Here is an 18,718-nt window from a genome sequence, read left to right as displayed (position 1 = left end):
GCCTTTTTCCCAGACTCTTTAAACCCTTAGCATGTGAATGGCAGTCTTTTATTCATCAGCTGCCTGCCTACAGTACTTAGTGGTGGCACTGTCTTAAGACACTTATGGAAGTACAAAGTTGCCCCTGTTTCATCCCTGGCACCATATTATATCTTATATATACTATATTTTCTATACTGTGTATTCTTTACACATTCTCTGGGGAGTGAATGGGGAAAGTGAGCTGATCAGCATGACTTTTACAGCCCTCTTAGACCTATCTGAACTCCCACTGATCCCATAAACAAGGTACTTGAGATGATGAGACCCTGAAATTGTGTTACAATGGCAATCTCAATCACTTCCATTCAGCTCGAATCACACAGTAATTGAGATGTATTTCCATCACAGGTAACTTATGAGAACTGGGATGAAGATGAACCTAACAATTATAAAGAACTTGAACATTGTGTTATGCTTAAAAGATTACCCCAAATGCGCTGGAATGACTTGCGTTGTGACCATTTACTTAATTGGATTTGTGAAATGAAAAAAGGTATGATTACTTCCCTATGTAATTGGAGCAATAAACCTAAATTCAAAAACAATTGAAAGAAATTAAAAAGAAGAAAGATAGTGAAAAATGCCAATTTTAAAACCAATTGCAGTGAAGGTGTCCCATAAAGCAAGAGGAGTGAATTGAGATATTTCAGTTGCACTCAAAGGCAATAAGTTAAAGATGTTCTTATTACTTTATCTCTGGCTGTATCTCCTTCTGCCATGGGATGAAAAGTCTGCAAAGCAAAGGTATTTATCCCCTCTTCTTTTATCTTCATTTCTATCTGCTTCAGGCTCACTCAGGAGAGCCAAAGAGGCAGAACACTAGAGTTTCATGTTCAACAGAGAAGAAAGATTTTCTTCTTACTTTGAAATGAATGATGGGAATCAAAGGGAGAGATCAGTTTCTATAGAAACTGAAAACTCTGAAAAAAAGACCAAAAGCAAAGGCTGCTGTAGCCTTGAAGGACTCCTACATGTACCAGCTTTGCCTGCACAGTAGGGCCCTATTGCCAGGCCTCCTGCACCTGGTGCCAGGGCAAGAGATGGACCTGATGGATGTGTGTTGGGAAGCCTGCCAGGGGGAAACTGGATTGTCATGGGCTGAGGTCTCCAAGTGAACACTGATAATGAAAGACCTTGTTTTATACTGGGTCCTACTTTTACATCCATCCTGGTTTTGAGTATTTGGACATATCTCCATGGAGCAGGAGCCTCTTAAATGCTTATTGAAATGAAAAGAATGTTGGATGCACACAGAGAACTGGTAGGAGGCAAAATATGGATGAGAAGAGAGAAGTTATATAAAAAGCACTGCATACATTGTATAACTGATGATTCTGCCAACATTTACCCTTAGACAGTGAGTAAGGCACCATGCTGCTGCTGCTGCTGAAAAATTGCTTAACCAAAAAGGAAGAATCACTGTTTCTTTGTGGGCAGGTCAGTCATACAAATACACCATCAAAACACTGACTTCTGTATGTCAACTTGAAGCAGTACATCCTGTGTATCCCTTTCTGGTTTGTTGAGCACATCACTTGGTGTAGATTCAGTTCTGTGGTCTTGGTGAGATTACTCGGCATGACTTCAGAAACCATGGCATAAATACTCTGATGAGTTTATCTTGATCCTAAATGACCTTCCTGAAAGAAACACATTATTTCTTTAATAATGTGTTCCTCCTTATACAACCAGAGAAATATCAACAGGTTAATTGCTTCCCCCCAGTCAATCTCGTAATCAGAAATAGGGGTTTAGTATCTGCTGGGTCTCCAGGTACCTCTCGACTCACTCCAGGACCCTTAAAACCAGACTACCCTAGGGAAAGCCAAGACATCAGGATAAGAGGAATGCATCTAGACACTGGAAATGATGTGTGGTTAAACAAAATACCAGCATTAAGCTTTTAGTACTTCCTATAGTTTTCAGTATGTCATAGTACTTGAGAAAGCCTTAATATTATGTAGGCAAACTTGAGAACTGGATATTTTGGCTGGCTTATGTTGTTTGGCTATATTTAGTCCCATAAATGTAAAAAAAATTCCTAACAGAATGCCAAGCAAAAATACTATATAATTTTCCACAATGATGTTTCATTTACAAAGCAAATTTAATCCACATCCTGAATTGCTGAACATGGTGCTTTAGGAGACACGTATGTATGCTTTAAACATTTAATTTTCACTAGATAATTGTTTCTAAATTACACATTTTTAAATTTAATCAAGTGTCATTTTCTTTAAAATCTTCAAAATACATTGGGTGGCTCATAGTTCCATTTTTTTTCCTCATTATAAAAAAACATTTTCAATTACATAAAGCAAATATCTCTGGATTTTTATTATTTTTTTGTATTTGGAATGTTGCTCATGATGATCTTCTATTTCACAGGTATGCTGCAAAAACCTGAACCTACACAGTGCAAACTTGGTAGGATTTTTTCCTCTTTGAAGCAAAATTTACTGCATAATTCTCAGACTTGGTATAGAGCAGATATGAATGTAGCATATATGCTCTTTTATCTTTCAGAATACCAAGCTACTAATGATGGATGGATTATACATGAAGATAAACAGTATTATTTCAGCAAAGGACATGTTCATATAGAAGAAGCACGGAGATTTTGTCAGAAGAACTTTGCAGACCTTGTTGTCATTGAGAATGAAAGAGAGAGACAATTTCTGTGGAAATATGTAAGCATTGAGTCTATAAATTATAACTGAATTCTGAAGCAGAGCAGCTGATAAAATAAAAATAACAATTTTCAGCTAGGCAAAAATCCTGAGCTATTGTCCTATGTTACTGACTTATTCAGCAATATATTCAGGAGCTGTAAAGAAATTACTATTGCTTTCAGTAGGCAGAGGAAAACGCATACAAATAATAAAAGTTCAGCAAAGGATATTTCAGGCCCAGGTTGCTTACCTCTTCTATGATAAGTAGTATTCAACACAGTTATTATTATTTTCCTGTCCGGGGGGTTCCTCTCTCCAGGATGTTCCCTATGCCCTTTAGCTTTCTTGAAACCAGGGTAAGGTTCTTGCTCAGATCATGGAGAAGACAAAAAAAAAAACCCACAAAAAAACCCCCACACCCACAGTAAATGTGCTTCCAGATTTTTACTTGATATTGAGGAACTGTCAATTGCTAAACTGTTAATTGCTTTTGTTTTAGGTTTACACAAAACACAGAGGGGGATCATATTTCATTGGCTTAGTTGTCAGCTTTGATCAGAACTTCAGGTGAGTAAAGGAAAACTGGTAATGAATAAGACATTATGGTAATTTCATCTCAGGTCAGAAGTGTTAAATTCTTTTATAATTAAGCAGAGCTATGTGTCTTCCTTCCAAATCTGGAAGATGAAAACCAACAAAGATCATGGCTAAGACGTATTACACTGAGACAACTAAGTGAAACACCAAAGCAACTCTTGGGTAGTGAGGAGAACAGCTAATTTTAGAATGTTATTCATCTGATTAAAGTCAGACATGATTGAGAATGAAATTGACTCTGATCAAATCTCCAGTGGCTACAGAGAAAGGCCAGGTGTATGTAAGGGTTTAATCAGGCTAATCCCAGGGGTTCAAGTTCTGTGAGCTGGAAGCAAGGACTGTGAGCAAAATCTCACCCAACAACTACTTGAAATGGCTCGTTGGGAACCTGTTTTAGAAATCCATTTGTAGAATGATTACAGGAGGGCACCTTTATTGCAGGAAAGGGAAGACTTACGTGCTGATGAGATCTTGGTGTTTCAGCCTTGTCAGGACCATAATAAGCCTTCTCTTGGAGTATGATGCTGTTTATTCAGCCTCTGCCTAAATGGGACTTGAATGCCATAACACTAAATAGATGAGAAGTAAGGCTGTGGATATGTCCTCTCCAGCATATGTAGAGCCCTTGCTCTCTGATCACTACTAATACTTTAATTAGTTCTTGAGCTAAACAGATGTTATGACTAAATGACTGCTGAAGACACCTGTTTGGCAGCCACTGTCTTCTTGTTTTTTTCAGCTGGCTGGATGAGACTCCAGTGAACTATGTTGCCTGGGCTCCAAATGAACCCAACTTTGGAAATAATGATGAAAACTGTGTGATAATGTCTGAAGATTTTGGTGAGTAGAAAAACAGCAACAGGAAATATTTGGCTGAAAATTTAGCATCAAAATGCTACATGTATATTTTTAAGGCTACCCCATAAACAGGCAGTTGAACAATACAATTTTTCATCACAAGTATGATGGGGTTTAAAACCTCACTATGGGGTTTAAAACCTCCTATTAGGAGATTAATGAATTGCAGAGGAAGGAAGAGGATATTGGGGCAAATAGAGTACATGAAAACTGTTTCACCTGACTCTGTAAGGTTTCACTTATGTTTTATAAATACTGCCTGGGTCTGACTGCTGCAGTGGTGGTATGAGAGTTTTTGACAGTCATACTCTGTATTTTGCTTATTTACAGGCTTTTGGAAAGATATAAGCTGTGGTCTGAAAAATGGTTTCATCTGTGAAAGGCACAATTCAAATTACTCAGGATTTGCTCCTACTGTACTTCAGCCTTTGGGAGGATGTCCTGAAACTTGGCTTTTGTTTAAGAATAAGGTGGAGTAACAAATCTCAGCCATATCTAGCAAATGTGCTTAAGTTAGAAAGCAACAACTATCCATTTCACCATCGAATATACTTTTTCTCCCTATATAAATTCTCTCACTTAAACACCAGTATATTAAGTGGTATTCTACTAGCCATGCAGTCAGATTTTCATGTTGTAAACTCCATATCTACATCTCAAGAAAAGGTGAATTTGAATGTTATAATTTTTATAAACACCCACGTGTCTTTAGCTGTTGTTACTTTTTCAGTTTCTAAAACTTTCTTTTTCTGTTTTAAACATCCTTATTGTTTCATTATTCTTATTTGTGAGTGCAAATCTCTTTTTCTGAGTAACCTTGATATGAAAACATAAAATGAATTTGATATGAACCTTGATATGAAAAAGCTCTTTTCATCTGTAGTCAGGTATCACAACAACTAATCTTAAACTGAGTAACACAGGCAGCACTAAATGCTGAATCAAATGTACAAAACAAGCAAGCACTGTCAGTTAGAAAATGTACCCCTGGCCATTTAACCTTAACAAAACAAAACAAATGAAACCCACAAGTCTGTCCCACAGTTCAATCAATAGGGGAAGTATTTATGCATTTGAAGGGCACAAAAAGGGATAAGTGACATAAGACAGTTAAAAAAATGTCTTCTGTCCTTCAGAATGTATGTAACCACAAAAACAATTTTATACATTTATACCTTCAGGAAAAATCTCCATGGGGTACTAATACATGGTACAAAAGATCACTTCTTCCTGACACTGTTTTGCTCATATTGAGTGCTCACACAAGCTCAGGCTTCAGCTCTATGTCTGTGGCTGAGAGATGCCTGCTCCAAATTATTTTCCTGAGTAGGAAGTTGTTTAAGTCCCTCGAAGATTCCACTTTTCAGTAATGTGACTGGATACTTAGTTCCCTCAAAAGCTTTTGGAAGTTGCCTACTCTTGTCCAGCACTAACCTCAGACATCCCACAGGTTGGTAAGTGCTGCAGATGCATCACTGTGATGAGCTGAGTCTCCCTTTTGCCAGCTGACAGTATTCACATTTCAGCAGATCCTCCATCTGCTGCTCTTTTCCTGTAGGGAATAGAACAGAGTTTATCAAAACAAATATTTTTAATATTCTCCAAGACCTGAAATGTTGTCTGATCCTTTACTGTCCCCACAGTGTTACAAAATATTTGGATCCAGAGAAGAAGAGAGACTGACTTGGCACTCTGCAAGAAGTGCTTGTATCGAATTAGGGGGAAATTTGCCCTCTATACACAACGAGCCCGTGCAAGGTAGGAGGTCTAAACCTTTTGGCACTAAGTTTGAAGCCAGCACATTACACCATCTAATGATGTGACCAAACCAGCCTTCAGACGTAAGTAGCATGACCTATGAAGTAAGACCTGGAGCTGCTTGATCCAGAGAGAAGACTGGACTAAGGAATTATGACACTTGCCATCTCTTGGCAAAAGCATTACACAGAGGGAACAGAATAGTGTGTTCCCCGTGGCCTTGGGAGATGGGGTGAATAGTAAAAGTTCATAGAAACTATATGCTCACGGATATTCAAATCAGGAAAGAAGCAAACATCCATCAGAAATTAGATATGTGCAGTTGGTGTTGTTTTGGGAAAGCCTGATTAATCCATTCACAGTCCCTCCTAATCCTAACTTCTACAATATTCTCAAGAAGTATCTATCATTTTTATCTAGAATAATTCTCCTTTTTTTTTCTTTCCTGATTTCATTAGATTACCCTCTGTAATTTTTCTTTTACCATTAACTAATTGTTTAAAAATACAGAGCATAGTATTCGCAATAGTTTAAAAAATTTAGTGGTTATTTTATTCAGAAATTGCTTTACAATCAGTGTGAAGAAAGACAACTCTTCTAGTACTATCTTTCTCTGATCTTTTATTTTTAATAGCCTTCCTCACCTTCCACCTGAAGGATGTTGCCAATGAAGCATGGATTGGACTGAATGATATTAGCACTGAGAATACGTATCTTTGGACAGATGGAAGCCTTTTTGACTATTCAAAGTGGGCAAAAAAATTCCCTTTTAGAGATGAATTTATAAGAGTTGACATGAAATATATTACAATTCAGGTAATCAGAAAAAACTGGGAAATACATAACTTAGAGAACATACTCAAACTTAGCATAACCAGCCTGGTTTCTCTCAGACAGGATACTGTATTTCAATGGCATAAAACACAGGGCAACTGAATAGTATTTCAGTAAACAAGTTTTTAAAGCTGTACCCAATGATTAATAGGCCTGTTTAGAGTTGGTATTTTCTGCTATTCTTTTGCAGAAGGTTAGAACTGCAGGAGTGCTGTTTTATAATTACTGTTAGAATAAAATAGAATTAGACTTCACTGACCATGATCAGTATTACTACCTGAGGTTTTTACTTTGCTTTATTATTTCTCTTTGTACAGCTTGAATCTAAAGCAAAGTTCAACAAATCGAGACTGTTGTACAATCTATTGTACAGATTACCATTAACTACATAGTAAAAATAGCCTTTGTGAGCTCCAAGTAATTTTAATAAACTGAAAAAAGTTTGCTTCCAGTAATCTTCCAAGGGAAGTATATTGCCTTAAGATAATTAAGACAAGAAATTTATTTTCTAAGAAAAATAAAGAACCAGAAAGCTAGAAAAGAAAGCTATTAGCCTTGTTTTTTCAAACTAATCTCTATTATTTTGCCAGACATTTTGCACTTAATTACCTAGAATTTTCTTTTTTAATTTTTTTCATAGACTGACTGTATTGCAATGACAAAAAGATCTGTAGATGAAGCCGGGTACTGGGAAAACACCGACTGCCAGCAAAAAAAAAGCTATATTTGCCAGATGGACAGCAGTAAGTTTTACTTTTCATTTTCTTTGCTGGAAGACATTTACTGAACAATCTGACCATATGAGTCCTCAGTTTTTACTGCCCAGCCATGCAAGGCTCAAGAATTCCAGGCATAAAACATGCTCTGAGATAAGGATTATTAAAAAAAAAAAAAAAAAAAAAAAAAAAAAAGCTTTACAATCTCTGCCCTCTCAGCACTCGGGGAAGCTGGTTTCTCCTACCCTGAAGATGTCTACACTTAAATCAGTTGCCTGAACATGGTTAGTAGACACTTTAAAGGGCAAATTCACCTGCGTCACTCTTCCTGAGGCAAATGCCCAAAACAGGTTGGAAGAGCTGTGCCTTCATAATGTTTTTCTAAGATATTGACAGAAAAGCTTAGCCACCTGTGTTTTACCCAGCTAGTACAGAAGCTGAATCAGGTTATTTTGCAAATGTAAATACAAAGCATAAAGACAAATCCAGCAGTGATCTCCCCCATAGGTATCTTAGCTAGCTAGACAATGCACTAAAACCACCTTCCCCATCCTCACCCCCAGATCTAGCCCCCATCAGTAAAAACCCCTCATGTGCACTCCCAGGGGTGGTTAACTAAGGTCAGCTAAACTGTTTATTTTGGTCATCAGTATCTAGCAATGTTTTTATATTGCAAGACCAGCAATAATCAGAAGGGCAAAAGTTCTGGTTTTCCTTGTGTATCCTCAGGGTGGGAGACACATCCGGAGCACAGCTACACTGCAGAGTCCACAGGAACAAGGAACTGCTGAGCAGCGAGTAAAAATACAGGAAGAAGCCACAGCTGGGCCAGATGCTTCACAGCTCTGTCCCATGCAAGTGCAAAAAGCTGCTCAAGGGTGTCACTAGTAAAAATGATTGCCAGGGAGGTCTCAACACTGACTGAACATGAAGGCAGTATTTGTCCTTTTTTCTATCCCCATCGCTAGCAATAGGTCTTTGTTTTCCACATGTATCATTTAAGATACAATTTCCTTTTTCACTTCTTCCTACATGGGAAAGCAGCAGCAGAGCTACAAACTTTGCTAAGAATGAAATTCATCCCTATTTTAATACTGAAGTGGTGTGGAGATTCTGCACTCTGCTTGGAAGGAATTTCACCTGCACTGTGGGAGGGGGATCTGGAGAGCTCTAGGTGGGAGGACCACTGTGGGACCATAATTTCATCTGGTGCAGTTCATGTCTATACATACACAGAGCTCATCATCTATCTCTCCCTAATTCCTGAATACACTATTCCCACTATAGTTACTAATAATTCCAAGTCTGTTAAATTCCAAGTCTGACACTGTTAAAATGTCTCCCGTGTTTGAAATAAGAAATCTTTTTCCTTATTGCTGGTGCTGACACATCACATTCATCTATTACTCAAAAGGAATACTGCTGTTCAGGTATTTAGTAATTTTCACTGTTTTCTCCCCTTCCTCTTGAATTTGCACCTCTTTTCTACAGAGGCTGAACTGTTTCATTCCACAACTGCTCCAGATTCTGATTTCATCCATTATGATAACAGCAGCTATTTAATAATTCCTTCTAAAATGAATTGGGAAGAAGCAAGAAAAGCCTGCAAGGAGAAATCATCAGAGCTTGCCAGCATTTTTGATTTTTACAGCAATATATTCCTGATGTTGCAGGCAGAAAAATATGGGGAGCCCTTATGGATTGGGCTCAACAGCAATATGGTAAGATAAATAAACTGATAGGTGATATGCTTAAATGCTATGAGTGCAGTGATATCAGCAGGGAGAATTGTAGCATGAAGCAGATTTTGGAACTTAGAACTGGTGGACAGCATTTGCTTTACTTCATCCATCTTAAACTGTTAAACTTCATCTAAGGCAATGGAGAAGAATGGAAACCCTGAGAGTGTGGGATGCTCTCTACTCTATGGGAATTTTATGGACACTTAGGTTGAACTGCCAGGTTAACTTTCAGATGATCATTTTTAGGAGCAGTGAATTCTGTTTAAAGCAACCAATATGATCATTAAGGCTGCTGTTTTTTGATCATTGACAACTGGAGCTTCTTCATTACTTTTGGGTTCAGTAGAGTTCACAGGACATATCATGTGCCTCTGAACACCCTCCTAATATATGTTACATATATTAAGTCCCAAAGACTAAAAGTGTTAAAAGCCATACTGTGCCAAAAGAAGTAAATGTGGAGATTTAAGTCTACCACTGTGTAAAGGAACACTTAAGCGAGCATCAGTCTTATCTCTGAGGCTGAATGCCAAAATGACTACAGCTTCTCTAGTGAACATAGTGACACTATACACATAAACATCATGTTTCTATCACATTGTTACCTGAACTGGTTAAACTACTTTGAAAATTAAAATGTGCTGTTTTATCAGTAATAATTCTCTTAACCAGTGATTGTTTTTACTAACTGTGATGCCACATGGATATATAACATGAAAAACGTGTCTGAAATTCAGTATTCCTACAAAGAACTTACCATAAATGTGTGAAAATATTGTTTCTGGTTAAATGATGTAGCAACTCTCTGATGAAGCTTCTTAGAGGGCTACTTTGTCTGAGACAATTAACTTGTTGGCAAACAACATACAACTTGATGATTCTAACCAGACAAAATACTTGGTCTTCAAATATTTAAGTGATTGGTAGTTATCAACCTTGACATTAATCTTCCCACTTGTACAAGTCCACAGGACAACTATATCTGAAAGAAAATGTCTTTACATCCACTTCATACCAAAGTTGGTTGTTTTTATAGTCATGGAAACATGGCTGAGAAAGCAGTTGCAATTCCATTAAAATCAAGTTTGGGTCACCAGACGTGTCCTGGTCCCTGTAAGTGAGCTGACTGGGTTGCAGAGTGAAACTTTATGGCTACTTCTGTTCTCTGGCAGCCACCTTGCCTTTATGGTGCAGAGCTCAGGAGGGGCTTGAGTACCTGGCCTCTTGACATATCTAGACACAAAAGTGGGATCACTTTTTATCACTCCAGTACTAATGTCAGCAATATATTCTTTGGGTCTGTCCAATTTTCCCTTCTGAATTTTCCAGGAGGGAAAAAAAAAGACAAAGGCCGGGGGGCAGGGGGGAACTTTCTGTTCGTGTGTATTTGTCTTTTGCTCAAAAAACCCTAATATTTTACACAACTTTTCATAGTGATACCTGCAGTTTACTCCTGAATAACGTCTTATCAAAACTGCACTTGAGTTTTGAGTCTTTGTTCGACAGACAACTCTGAGATGTGCTTCTATCAGAGCTCTCTGCACATTTCGTGTTCCTGTGGTCATGTTGCTCTTCATGGTGATCTGACTCTTCTGGATTAGTGATTCCACCACACAGCATTGGCCAAGAAGGGGCTGAGCATAAGCAGCACTCAGGAAGCACCATAATGGGCTTCCAAACAACATAATAGGCTGTTGCAGCATGGGAGGCACACTGCTGTGTCTTACTTTCATGTTGCTGAGTCCTGATTCACTTAATACTTTAGCAGTACTAGCACAGATATATCAACTGAGCACTAAAGATCCCTCTGAAAATGTGCATTTGTATAAATGGCTTACCTGAAACATTGGTTGAGAGTGCAGAAAAATTATGACAAAACTTTTGTTTCAATTTTAGACTTATGGCTATTACAGATGGACTGATAAAAGGAAAATGAATTTTTCTCATTGGTACTATCATGAACCAAAACATCAAATAGCCTGTGTCTATCTTGAGCTCCATGGGACCTGGAGAACAGCATCTTGTAATGAAAAACATTTTCCTGTCTGCAAAAAATCTGAGGGTAAGCTGTGGTGATGACTTTCAGCTTTATGGCAGCAACTTTGCTCAATCTTCTTTGAATGAAATACAGCTTTTTAAGTATATATTTAAGGAATGATCATCCTCAGTATGTAATGTCAATACCTTTATTCTGCATGAACAATGTTTTATTTTGATGGAGGTGTCATTCACCAGTCAAGGTACTTCCATTTTACGGGAATGGGGTGATAACTGCTATAACAGTTATTCTGTGTGGCGGGCAGCCAGAATACAAAGATTGTGGGAGTACTAAATTTTTCACTTAGAGTCTACAGGATGAAACTTTTTTTGCTGTAAGGATTTTTGTGGGAAGGATTGTAATCAATAGAGTCCACTGAGTATAAAGTAAATTTTGTTCCTTCAACATAATCAGCATTTATACACTGGTTATGGTATCATAATATGACATCTAATATGGTTATTAGATTCTAAAGACTGGGGAAAGTAGGAAGAGTTGTATCTGGGAAAAAAGGACTCTGTTATTGGCACAGACAGAAGTTCATACTTCATAGTGATTCCATCAGTGTCACTGGAGATATTAGAAATTGTTCCAGACAAGCTGTAAGGTGAGACTGAAACTTGAGATCATTCCATGCATTGTCAGAGTTAAAGCTGTTCAGAAATTTTATGTAAGAATTATTATCTTGGGAGAAATATTAAGTGGGATTTTTCCACAGTAAACTATGATTTAGATGATATTGCATTTCAAATCTTATAGTAACTTGAACTTCTTGAAGATCTGGGAGTCTTCTTGGTTATTTTTATGTCATTTTATCTGATCTGCATCTTTCATTTATACAAATTTATTGGTTATAACAAAATAAAGTAAAATTAACCAAACAACCCTGAACACTCAAAGGGTGACCTTAAAGGTTCCTTCCAACCCTGAAAATTCAATGATTCTATGAAACATCCTAGAGACAGTCCAGGTCTGATTTAGCTGGCAACACAGAAGAGTGCTGGCTCACAGTGAATCATTTAGCTCTGCCTAAGCAGGTCACGCTCCTCATACAACCCCTACTGAATGAAAGCATCCATAACAACTCATTTTTTCCAGACACACTTCCTTCTGATCCACCCCAGGATATTGGAGAATGTCCTGATCACATATCTTGGATTCCTTTCCGGAGCCACTGCTATAATTTCAATTCCAATCGAATGAGCTGGGCTCAGTCTTTGGCACAGTGCATCCAATCAGGTAATCAAAGATAGCATTTCAATCTTGACTTCAAAAAAAAAAAATTAAAAAAATTCTTGAAAACTTATACTGCAAAATCTACAGATACTAAAAAACAGAAATCAGTGACTTATTTATTTTTCAACACTGATGCTGTTTGCTTTTCAGTAATGTTGAAATTAAGATGATTGGGGTTTTTTTTGGAGGGGTTCTTTGTTTTATTTTTTGGTGGTTGGTTTGTTTGCTTATTTGCCTCTATGCTTTTTTCTTATTATATCTCTTCATTCACAAATTTTCTCTTTTTAGCTAGATTTTAAAGTGGCTTAAGGTCTTTCCAGCCTTATCCCTCTTTTCTATTTCTTTTCACAAGAGCAGAAATAAGTACAGTAATAACAAACACTTATTTTTAGCGTGTTGTCCCAAAGAGTCCTTTCTGTGTCATCAGGATTTCTTGGCAGCCTGCAGAGCCAGGGGAGGTTGGATGCTTCCCTCCTCCATCTCAGAGGCCAATACCATGAGCATGTCCCTCTTCCACCTGTGCTGTTGAATCATCATTTACTTCACTCATGCTTTAGGAGGCAGTGAAAGGGAATGGGAAGCATTATACTTTCCAAAAGATGTGTCCTGTTGTTTCATATCTTTTTAGATCTTCTTAGCTGTCTTCCTCCACCACCACTGCCAGAAAAATTAATATGAATATTAGACTAGGCATAATAATACATTTAAATTGCAAAGTTGTTTGGTGCACTTTATCACTCTCATGCTACTTAAGATCCTGCCAAAATATGAAGTAAAATAAATAATCACCCATAATACCTGTGACAAATATTATCAAACACTTGAAAAAACAGTGCAATTTGCCTGTTTTTTTGTAATATCACCTTCACTGTGCTTTCACCTCTTGCATTTCTGATCATATCATTCACAGTCTCTGCTGTTCCCCTGTGGCTGGATGCTTTTTTCTCATTTAAATCCATGCTTACTAACAACCAGCAGGACAAGTTTTATTGCTAACTATGTCCTACATCAAAGGCTGTAACAACCGCTGACTACTACAACAGGGGACAGCCCCAGTAATCCTCTGTTGGTTTCCTTACAGGTGGTGTGTTGACTTCTGTAGAAGATCTGGCTGAATCAAACTTTTTAATAGATCATGCAGACTTATACAGCAGCAAAACAAGTGGCTTTTGGATAGGGATGTACAGAAATGTAAAAGGTAACTATTTTGACTCCTATAAATAATAATAAAAAGACCTAACCTATAACCTAACCTATAATATAGGTTAGATATTAGAAAGAATTTCTTTACCGAAAGGGTGGTCAGGCATTGGAATGGGCTGCCCAGGGAAGTAGTGGATTCTCCGTCCCTGGAGCTATTTAAAAAGAGACTGGATGTGGCACTCAGTGCCATGGTCTAGCAACCGCAACGGTGGTAAAAGGGTTGGACTCAATGATCTCTGAGGTCCCTTCCAACCCAGCCAATTCTATGATTCTATGATGCTATGACTCCATTAAATGTCTGTTAAGGAACTAATTGATGTACAGTAGAAACTAGTTAAAAGAAAAGAATAGATTAACAGCATATAATCTAAACTTTCTTGGAAGCTTTGGTTTTTATAAAATAGGTGTAAAAGGCTGTAGAAAGGAAATCTGCTTGGTGTCCATTAGGGATTTTGGATATTGCATGAGTCCACCAAAGGGATGGCAGCATCTGGGACTGTCTCAATTCAATCCTGTCTGTAGCTGGGCCAGTAGCAAGGGTGTGAGGAGGTAATAGGAATAGTTCTTGAGTGGCACAAAGCAGAAGATAATGTTCTTTATGAAAGGGGGGTATAGCATGTATTTTCAGCTGCCCATACCTGAGACAATCATAGGGCCTCATTTCTTAATTTGAATGATCCAGGAATGCTGTAATTGTTGATAATTTTGTACAGCTGCTTATGGTTGCAGTGTTTCCAAAGACCCCATTAACTCATTGATATGTCAAAATTTTTGTTTCAGACTTTATATAAAAATGAAATGGTTTTATTTTACCTAAGTATATTAGTAAGTATTACAGTAAAAAAATTGCTTGATTTTCAATGCTTGCAGCTGAAATAATAATTGAAAAAATTTAACGAGAGCCTGTCTTTATTTTCTTTTCAGTTTGAATCTTTAGCAGACAAGACAAAACCATGGGGCTTTGTAAATTAAAACTAAGTTATCAATGGCAAACCTGCAAATCATATTTTGTTTTTAAGAAGAGTTTCTAAAGAGATTAAACTCATCAGAACATAATCTCAGATGGAATTTTTTAAGAAAGTAATATTGCTTTGTTAGGCCGAGTAAAGTAATAATTTTAATGTTCACTAATATTAGTGGTGATCTTTGGTGTGGAACTATTAGCACTACTACTACTAACATTTGCAACTTTAGGGCAGCTGCTTTGGCAAGACAACAGTCCCTTAGACTTTGTCAACTGGGGTGAAGGACAGCCCTCAGAGGAACGGCTTGACTATTGTGTAGAGCTGTTTGCATCCACCGGCTCCTGGAGTATCCTTCCCTGCTCTTCTCAAAAGGGTTTTATTTGTAAAAAAGCAAAGGGTAAGTAATTTCTTGATATTTGCTCTTGATGTTTATGGTTTTATTTCAGTAGTAAGAGCACAATAGGTCATTAAAAAGATTGACATATGACACTGTAATTACAGTCTTCTTTATCACCTGTCTAAGCAGACAAAAATAATATGAATATACAAATATCCTTTTCTGTTTTCTGCCCTGAATGCATTTTATTTCTTCCTAACTTCAGAATTTCCTGCATGATGCAATGAATATTCAATTAATAATTGCAATTTTTCAATATTTTCCAGGAAATGTTTGAACTCCTTTGTTGTTTAGTTCCCCTCCAACATACACACACATTTTCCTGCTAGCATCCATACTCACTTCTTATGGAACAAGGGTTGCAACACTTTGCTTTTCTTCCTCTTGCTGTACTATGACACATACTGTTCCAGTAAAAGATGGATGAAGCAATTCTATTTAAATAATACCAGAACGGAAGTCTGATCCAGAGCATGTACAGTGACCTTTGAAAATAGTGAAGTGTTTTGGTTAGCGTTTTGTTTTTTTTTTTTAATATTGTGTTTCTGTGTAACTGAGCACCATCTGCTCTTGTCAGGAAGTAGAAATAGCAGAATATGGTGAGCCAAGCAGCCATGTGGTATTTTTGAGTTTAACTGTTAATTCTGCAAAAAAAGTATGATTTCCTGCTCTGTTTTGTAACCCTGAGGTCTGGGATTCTGGGAGGTTCTGTCCTTTCCCCTCCCAAAGCAAAGCTGCAGCTGGTGGGGATGGCAGCTGTGCACATTCATAGCAGTGTCAGAGAATTTTCTGAAAATAAAAATTTTAGGGCAACTCCTAAATTTCTTTGGATATTAAGAGCAATAGACATTACAGAAAGCAAATTCTTTCATACCAGATCTACTAGTCAGCATAAACTCAGTTTCAGCATGCACTTTATTTGTTGGGTACCACTGTGAATGGCCCCTAAGTTTAAGCACAGAGAATATTCCTGAACACCAGAAATGGGGTTTCTGCAGAAACACATCTCACATTCAGTGAGTTCCATCTCCTTCCAAGGGCAATTTCACAGTTTTGCTTCCCTCATGCTGGCAAACACACTGGAGCTGAATGCTTTGCTCTGATTCTGCTGCAGCAGCCTGGCTGGGATGTGTGCATCTGGAATGTGCACTTTGACTCTCCCTTTGGCTCCTGATGCTCATAGGGACAACATCCTCCAGCATTGGGCATCATCCAGGCACGCCCCGAGAAATACCTTGCTGATGGCGCCCTCTTTACATGGCTGAGAATAACTGCATAAAGGAGCTGGAGTTTATAAATGTAATTATGGATGCAAAATAATTAGGCTGGAGTAAAATCTGCTGGGTCTCAAAGGACTTGTGTGCAGTATAGGAAAATTATCAAATATCCTCAGTGCTTCATAAAATTTTTCCGTCTCTGTAGGCGTGCAAACCTAGTGAAGAGGGCAAGATTTATTAATCAGGGAAGAAGAAAGACTCTATCTAAAACACTTAGAAAATACTCGTGCTTAAGGATTCTTTGGTTATTAAAAATGAAACAAAAATCTCACTTTAATATGCAAAACACTGCTGTTTTATTACAGTGAATATCACATTAAAAATCAAGCACATCTTTCAATCTGATAGTTTAGCAAAGCTGTTACCCAGAGAAATAATGAGGTAACCTTAATGTGCAGGTTACAGACCTTTTGCTGACATAAACTCTCAGGATTAAAATATGACCTTTTTAGATTTGGCTAAAAACTTATTTTCATCTTTGACAGCAATTCCTAAAGCAGCTGAAAACATGGAAGGTAGGGTTTGTTTTTTCTTCTTAATAGTTTCAGAGACATTAAAAGAAATACTTGGGGTTTTTAAAATAGTTAGTATTTATTTAGTTATTTGTATTTTATATATTTAGTTATCTGTGCTTAGTTTCCTTATTTGCCCCTGAATTCATTCCTAACGTAATTTAAGATTACTTTAGAGACACTTAGGGCATCCCAGGATAACTAAATTCTTTGGTAAACTGATCACCCCCTCTTTGTTCCTTCTTTTTCATGCTGGTTTCTATGAGGTAGACAGGATTATCATAACTCCTTTGCCCCCTTCCTATTTGTGCTCCAAGAGAACTCTGGGAGAAGGTTAGGGTATATTGAGGTTATATTCCATTTCCTCAGAAATGTGGGATGCTGATTAACACCCTAACAATAAGGAGGAGTTAGACCAATAGTTTTCAGTGTTCTCCATATTCTTCATGTACAAATTTTATTTGCTTTGTATTTATTTACAGATGCCAAAAAGGACAAGGGACATGGTCACATGAACATGTGGATATTGCTTATTCTGGTCTTAATAATTTTATCAGGAGTGGGCTTCATGATTTATTTCTTATTCAAGATCAAAACACAACGTCAGACTGAGAGAGAGGTGAAATGGCAGAGCACAATGGTAGAATACAGCCGTGTCCTAACTGGAAAGGATGATGAAATTGATTCTATCAACAACAAAGGAGAAAATCAACAGAATGTTGTTTAATGTGATAACACAGCCAAACTATATGCTTAAAATTAAAATAAATAAATCTAGCTAGAACAAAGGAAATCTTACTGAAAGTTGCGTGCATTTAACAGACAGTATGAACTAAAATTACCATATATTCCTCTGGTATTAAGAGCTTTTTTTCTGTGCTCTTCAAGAAACACTCTCAGAACTAAGACTCATCACTGTGTAAAATGGCTAATTAAACAGATACAAATAACAGAACTACTATGAATTTAGATTTTAAAGTTTTTTAATACCCTTGTGTTGTCTCTTTTTAGAGATTTATGGCAGCATCACATAGGGAGTCAAGTGCAGTCATGCAGAGAGCAGAGCACTTGGCCCCAGTGCCTGCAGTTTGGGAATGTATCAACATACAGAAGAGTGCATACTGGTACTCTGGTGAAATGGTGTTTTGAAAAACTAGATATTTACATATTTTTTTCCCCCCATCACTGTTTTACACCTTTTACACAAGTATCTTCCTTGCCACATTATTAGAAGTTAAATGCAAATGCTTATTCTTTTTTCATTACATCTTGGATTTTGCAAAACAAGTGAATCTTTGCATATTCTGACTTTGAATGTTTTGTACCAGTTATAAATATGAGACTATATCAATAAAGGATCTATATATTAGATAATAATACTTCAGTGCTTAATTGGTAAACACAAATGTTACATTATTTGATGATCTAATGAGTCCCCTTGAGAGTGGGGGAAACACAGAAACATGAGAAAAGCACATGACTAAAAAGAAACATAAATAAACTATAAAATAACCTGGATTCCAAATAAAGCTGGAAGAATCCACTCCATTCTTGGTGCAAATAAATAATTACTGGGTATTAAAATTGATTTGTACTTTATGGATTAAATAATTTTGAAAGATAGTTCTGTTGCCAAAATCACTGGTTAACAGAAAGATTTGTGAGCTTTGGCTAATTGGTATTGGTTCTCCTGAGATAAATTCACACAAATTAACAGCACAGAAGTTCTACCACTTGATAAATTAGAGAATATAAAAACCAGGTCTACACACAGTGCCATTTATGAAGTTCATAGGAAAAATTAAAGCAGCCCATCTGGATTAATTTCTCACACTGAAAAAGTCAACATTGTTTGGTGCATCAAATTAAAT

General features: G+C 37.1%; 1 protein-coding gene across 1 annotated transcript in view; it reads left to right on the top strand.

Moving 5' to 3' along the window:
• The window catches only part of LOC103527533 (macrophage mannose receptor 1), a 36,131-nt gene extending 17,929 nt beyond the window's left edge, over positions 1-18,202 (top strand). Inside the window, exons 14-29 of the mRNA XM_030446514.1 lie at positions 391-535; positions 2,431-2,469; positions 2,569-2,732; positions 3,214-3,281; positions 4,051-4,151; positions 4,500-4,639; positions 5,813-5,927; positions 6,562-6,743; positions 7,402-7,504; positions 8,969-9,198; positions 11,116-11,281; positions 12,356-12,496; positions 13,575-13,691; positions 14,891-15,058; positions 16,821-16,850; positions 17,330-18,202. Coding sequence (XP_030302374.1) covers positions 391-535; positions 2,431-2,469; positions 2,569-2,732; positions 3,214-3,281; positions 4,051-4,151; positions 4,500-4,639; positions 5,813-5,927; positions 6,562-6,743; positions 7,402-7,504; positions 8,969-9,198; positions 11,116-11,281; positions 12,356-12,496; positions 13,575-13,691; positions 14,891-15,058; positions 16,821-16,850; positions 17,330-17,574 — 2,154 coding nt within the window. The 3' untranslated portion in view covers positions 17,575-18,202. The remainder of the gene's footprint in view (positions 1-390; positions 536-2,430; positions 2,470-2,568; positions 2,733-3,213; positions 3,282-4,050; positions 4,152-4,499; positions 4,640-5,812; positions 5,928-6,561; positions 6,744-7,401; positions 7,505-8,968; positions 9,199-11,115; positions 11,282-12,355; positions 12,497-13,574; positions 13,692-14,890; positions 15,059-16,820; positions 16,851-17,329) is intronic.
• Positions 18,203-18,718: the final 516 nt, after the last annotated feature.

This window comes from Calypte anna, chromosome 2 (assembly GCF_003957555.1).
Source record: "Calypte anna isolate BGI_N300 chromosome 2, bCalAnn1_v1.p, whole genome shotgun sequence".
NCBI classification, from domain to species: domain Eukaryota; kingdom Metazoa; phylum Chordata; class Aves; order Apodiformes; family Trochilidae; genus Calypte; species Calypte anna.
Note: the sequence above shows the minus strand (reverse complement) of the source record. Positions and strands in the feature narration are given on the sequence as shown.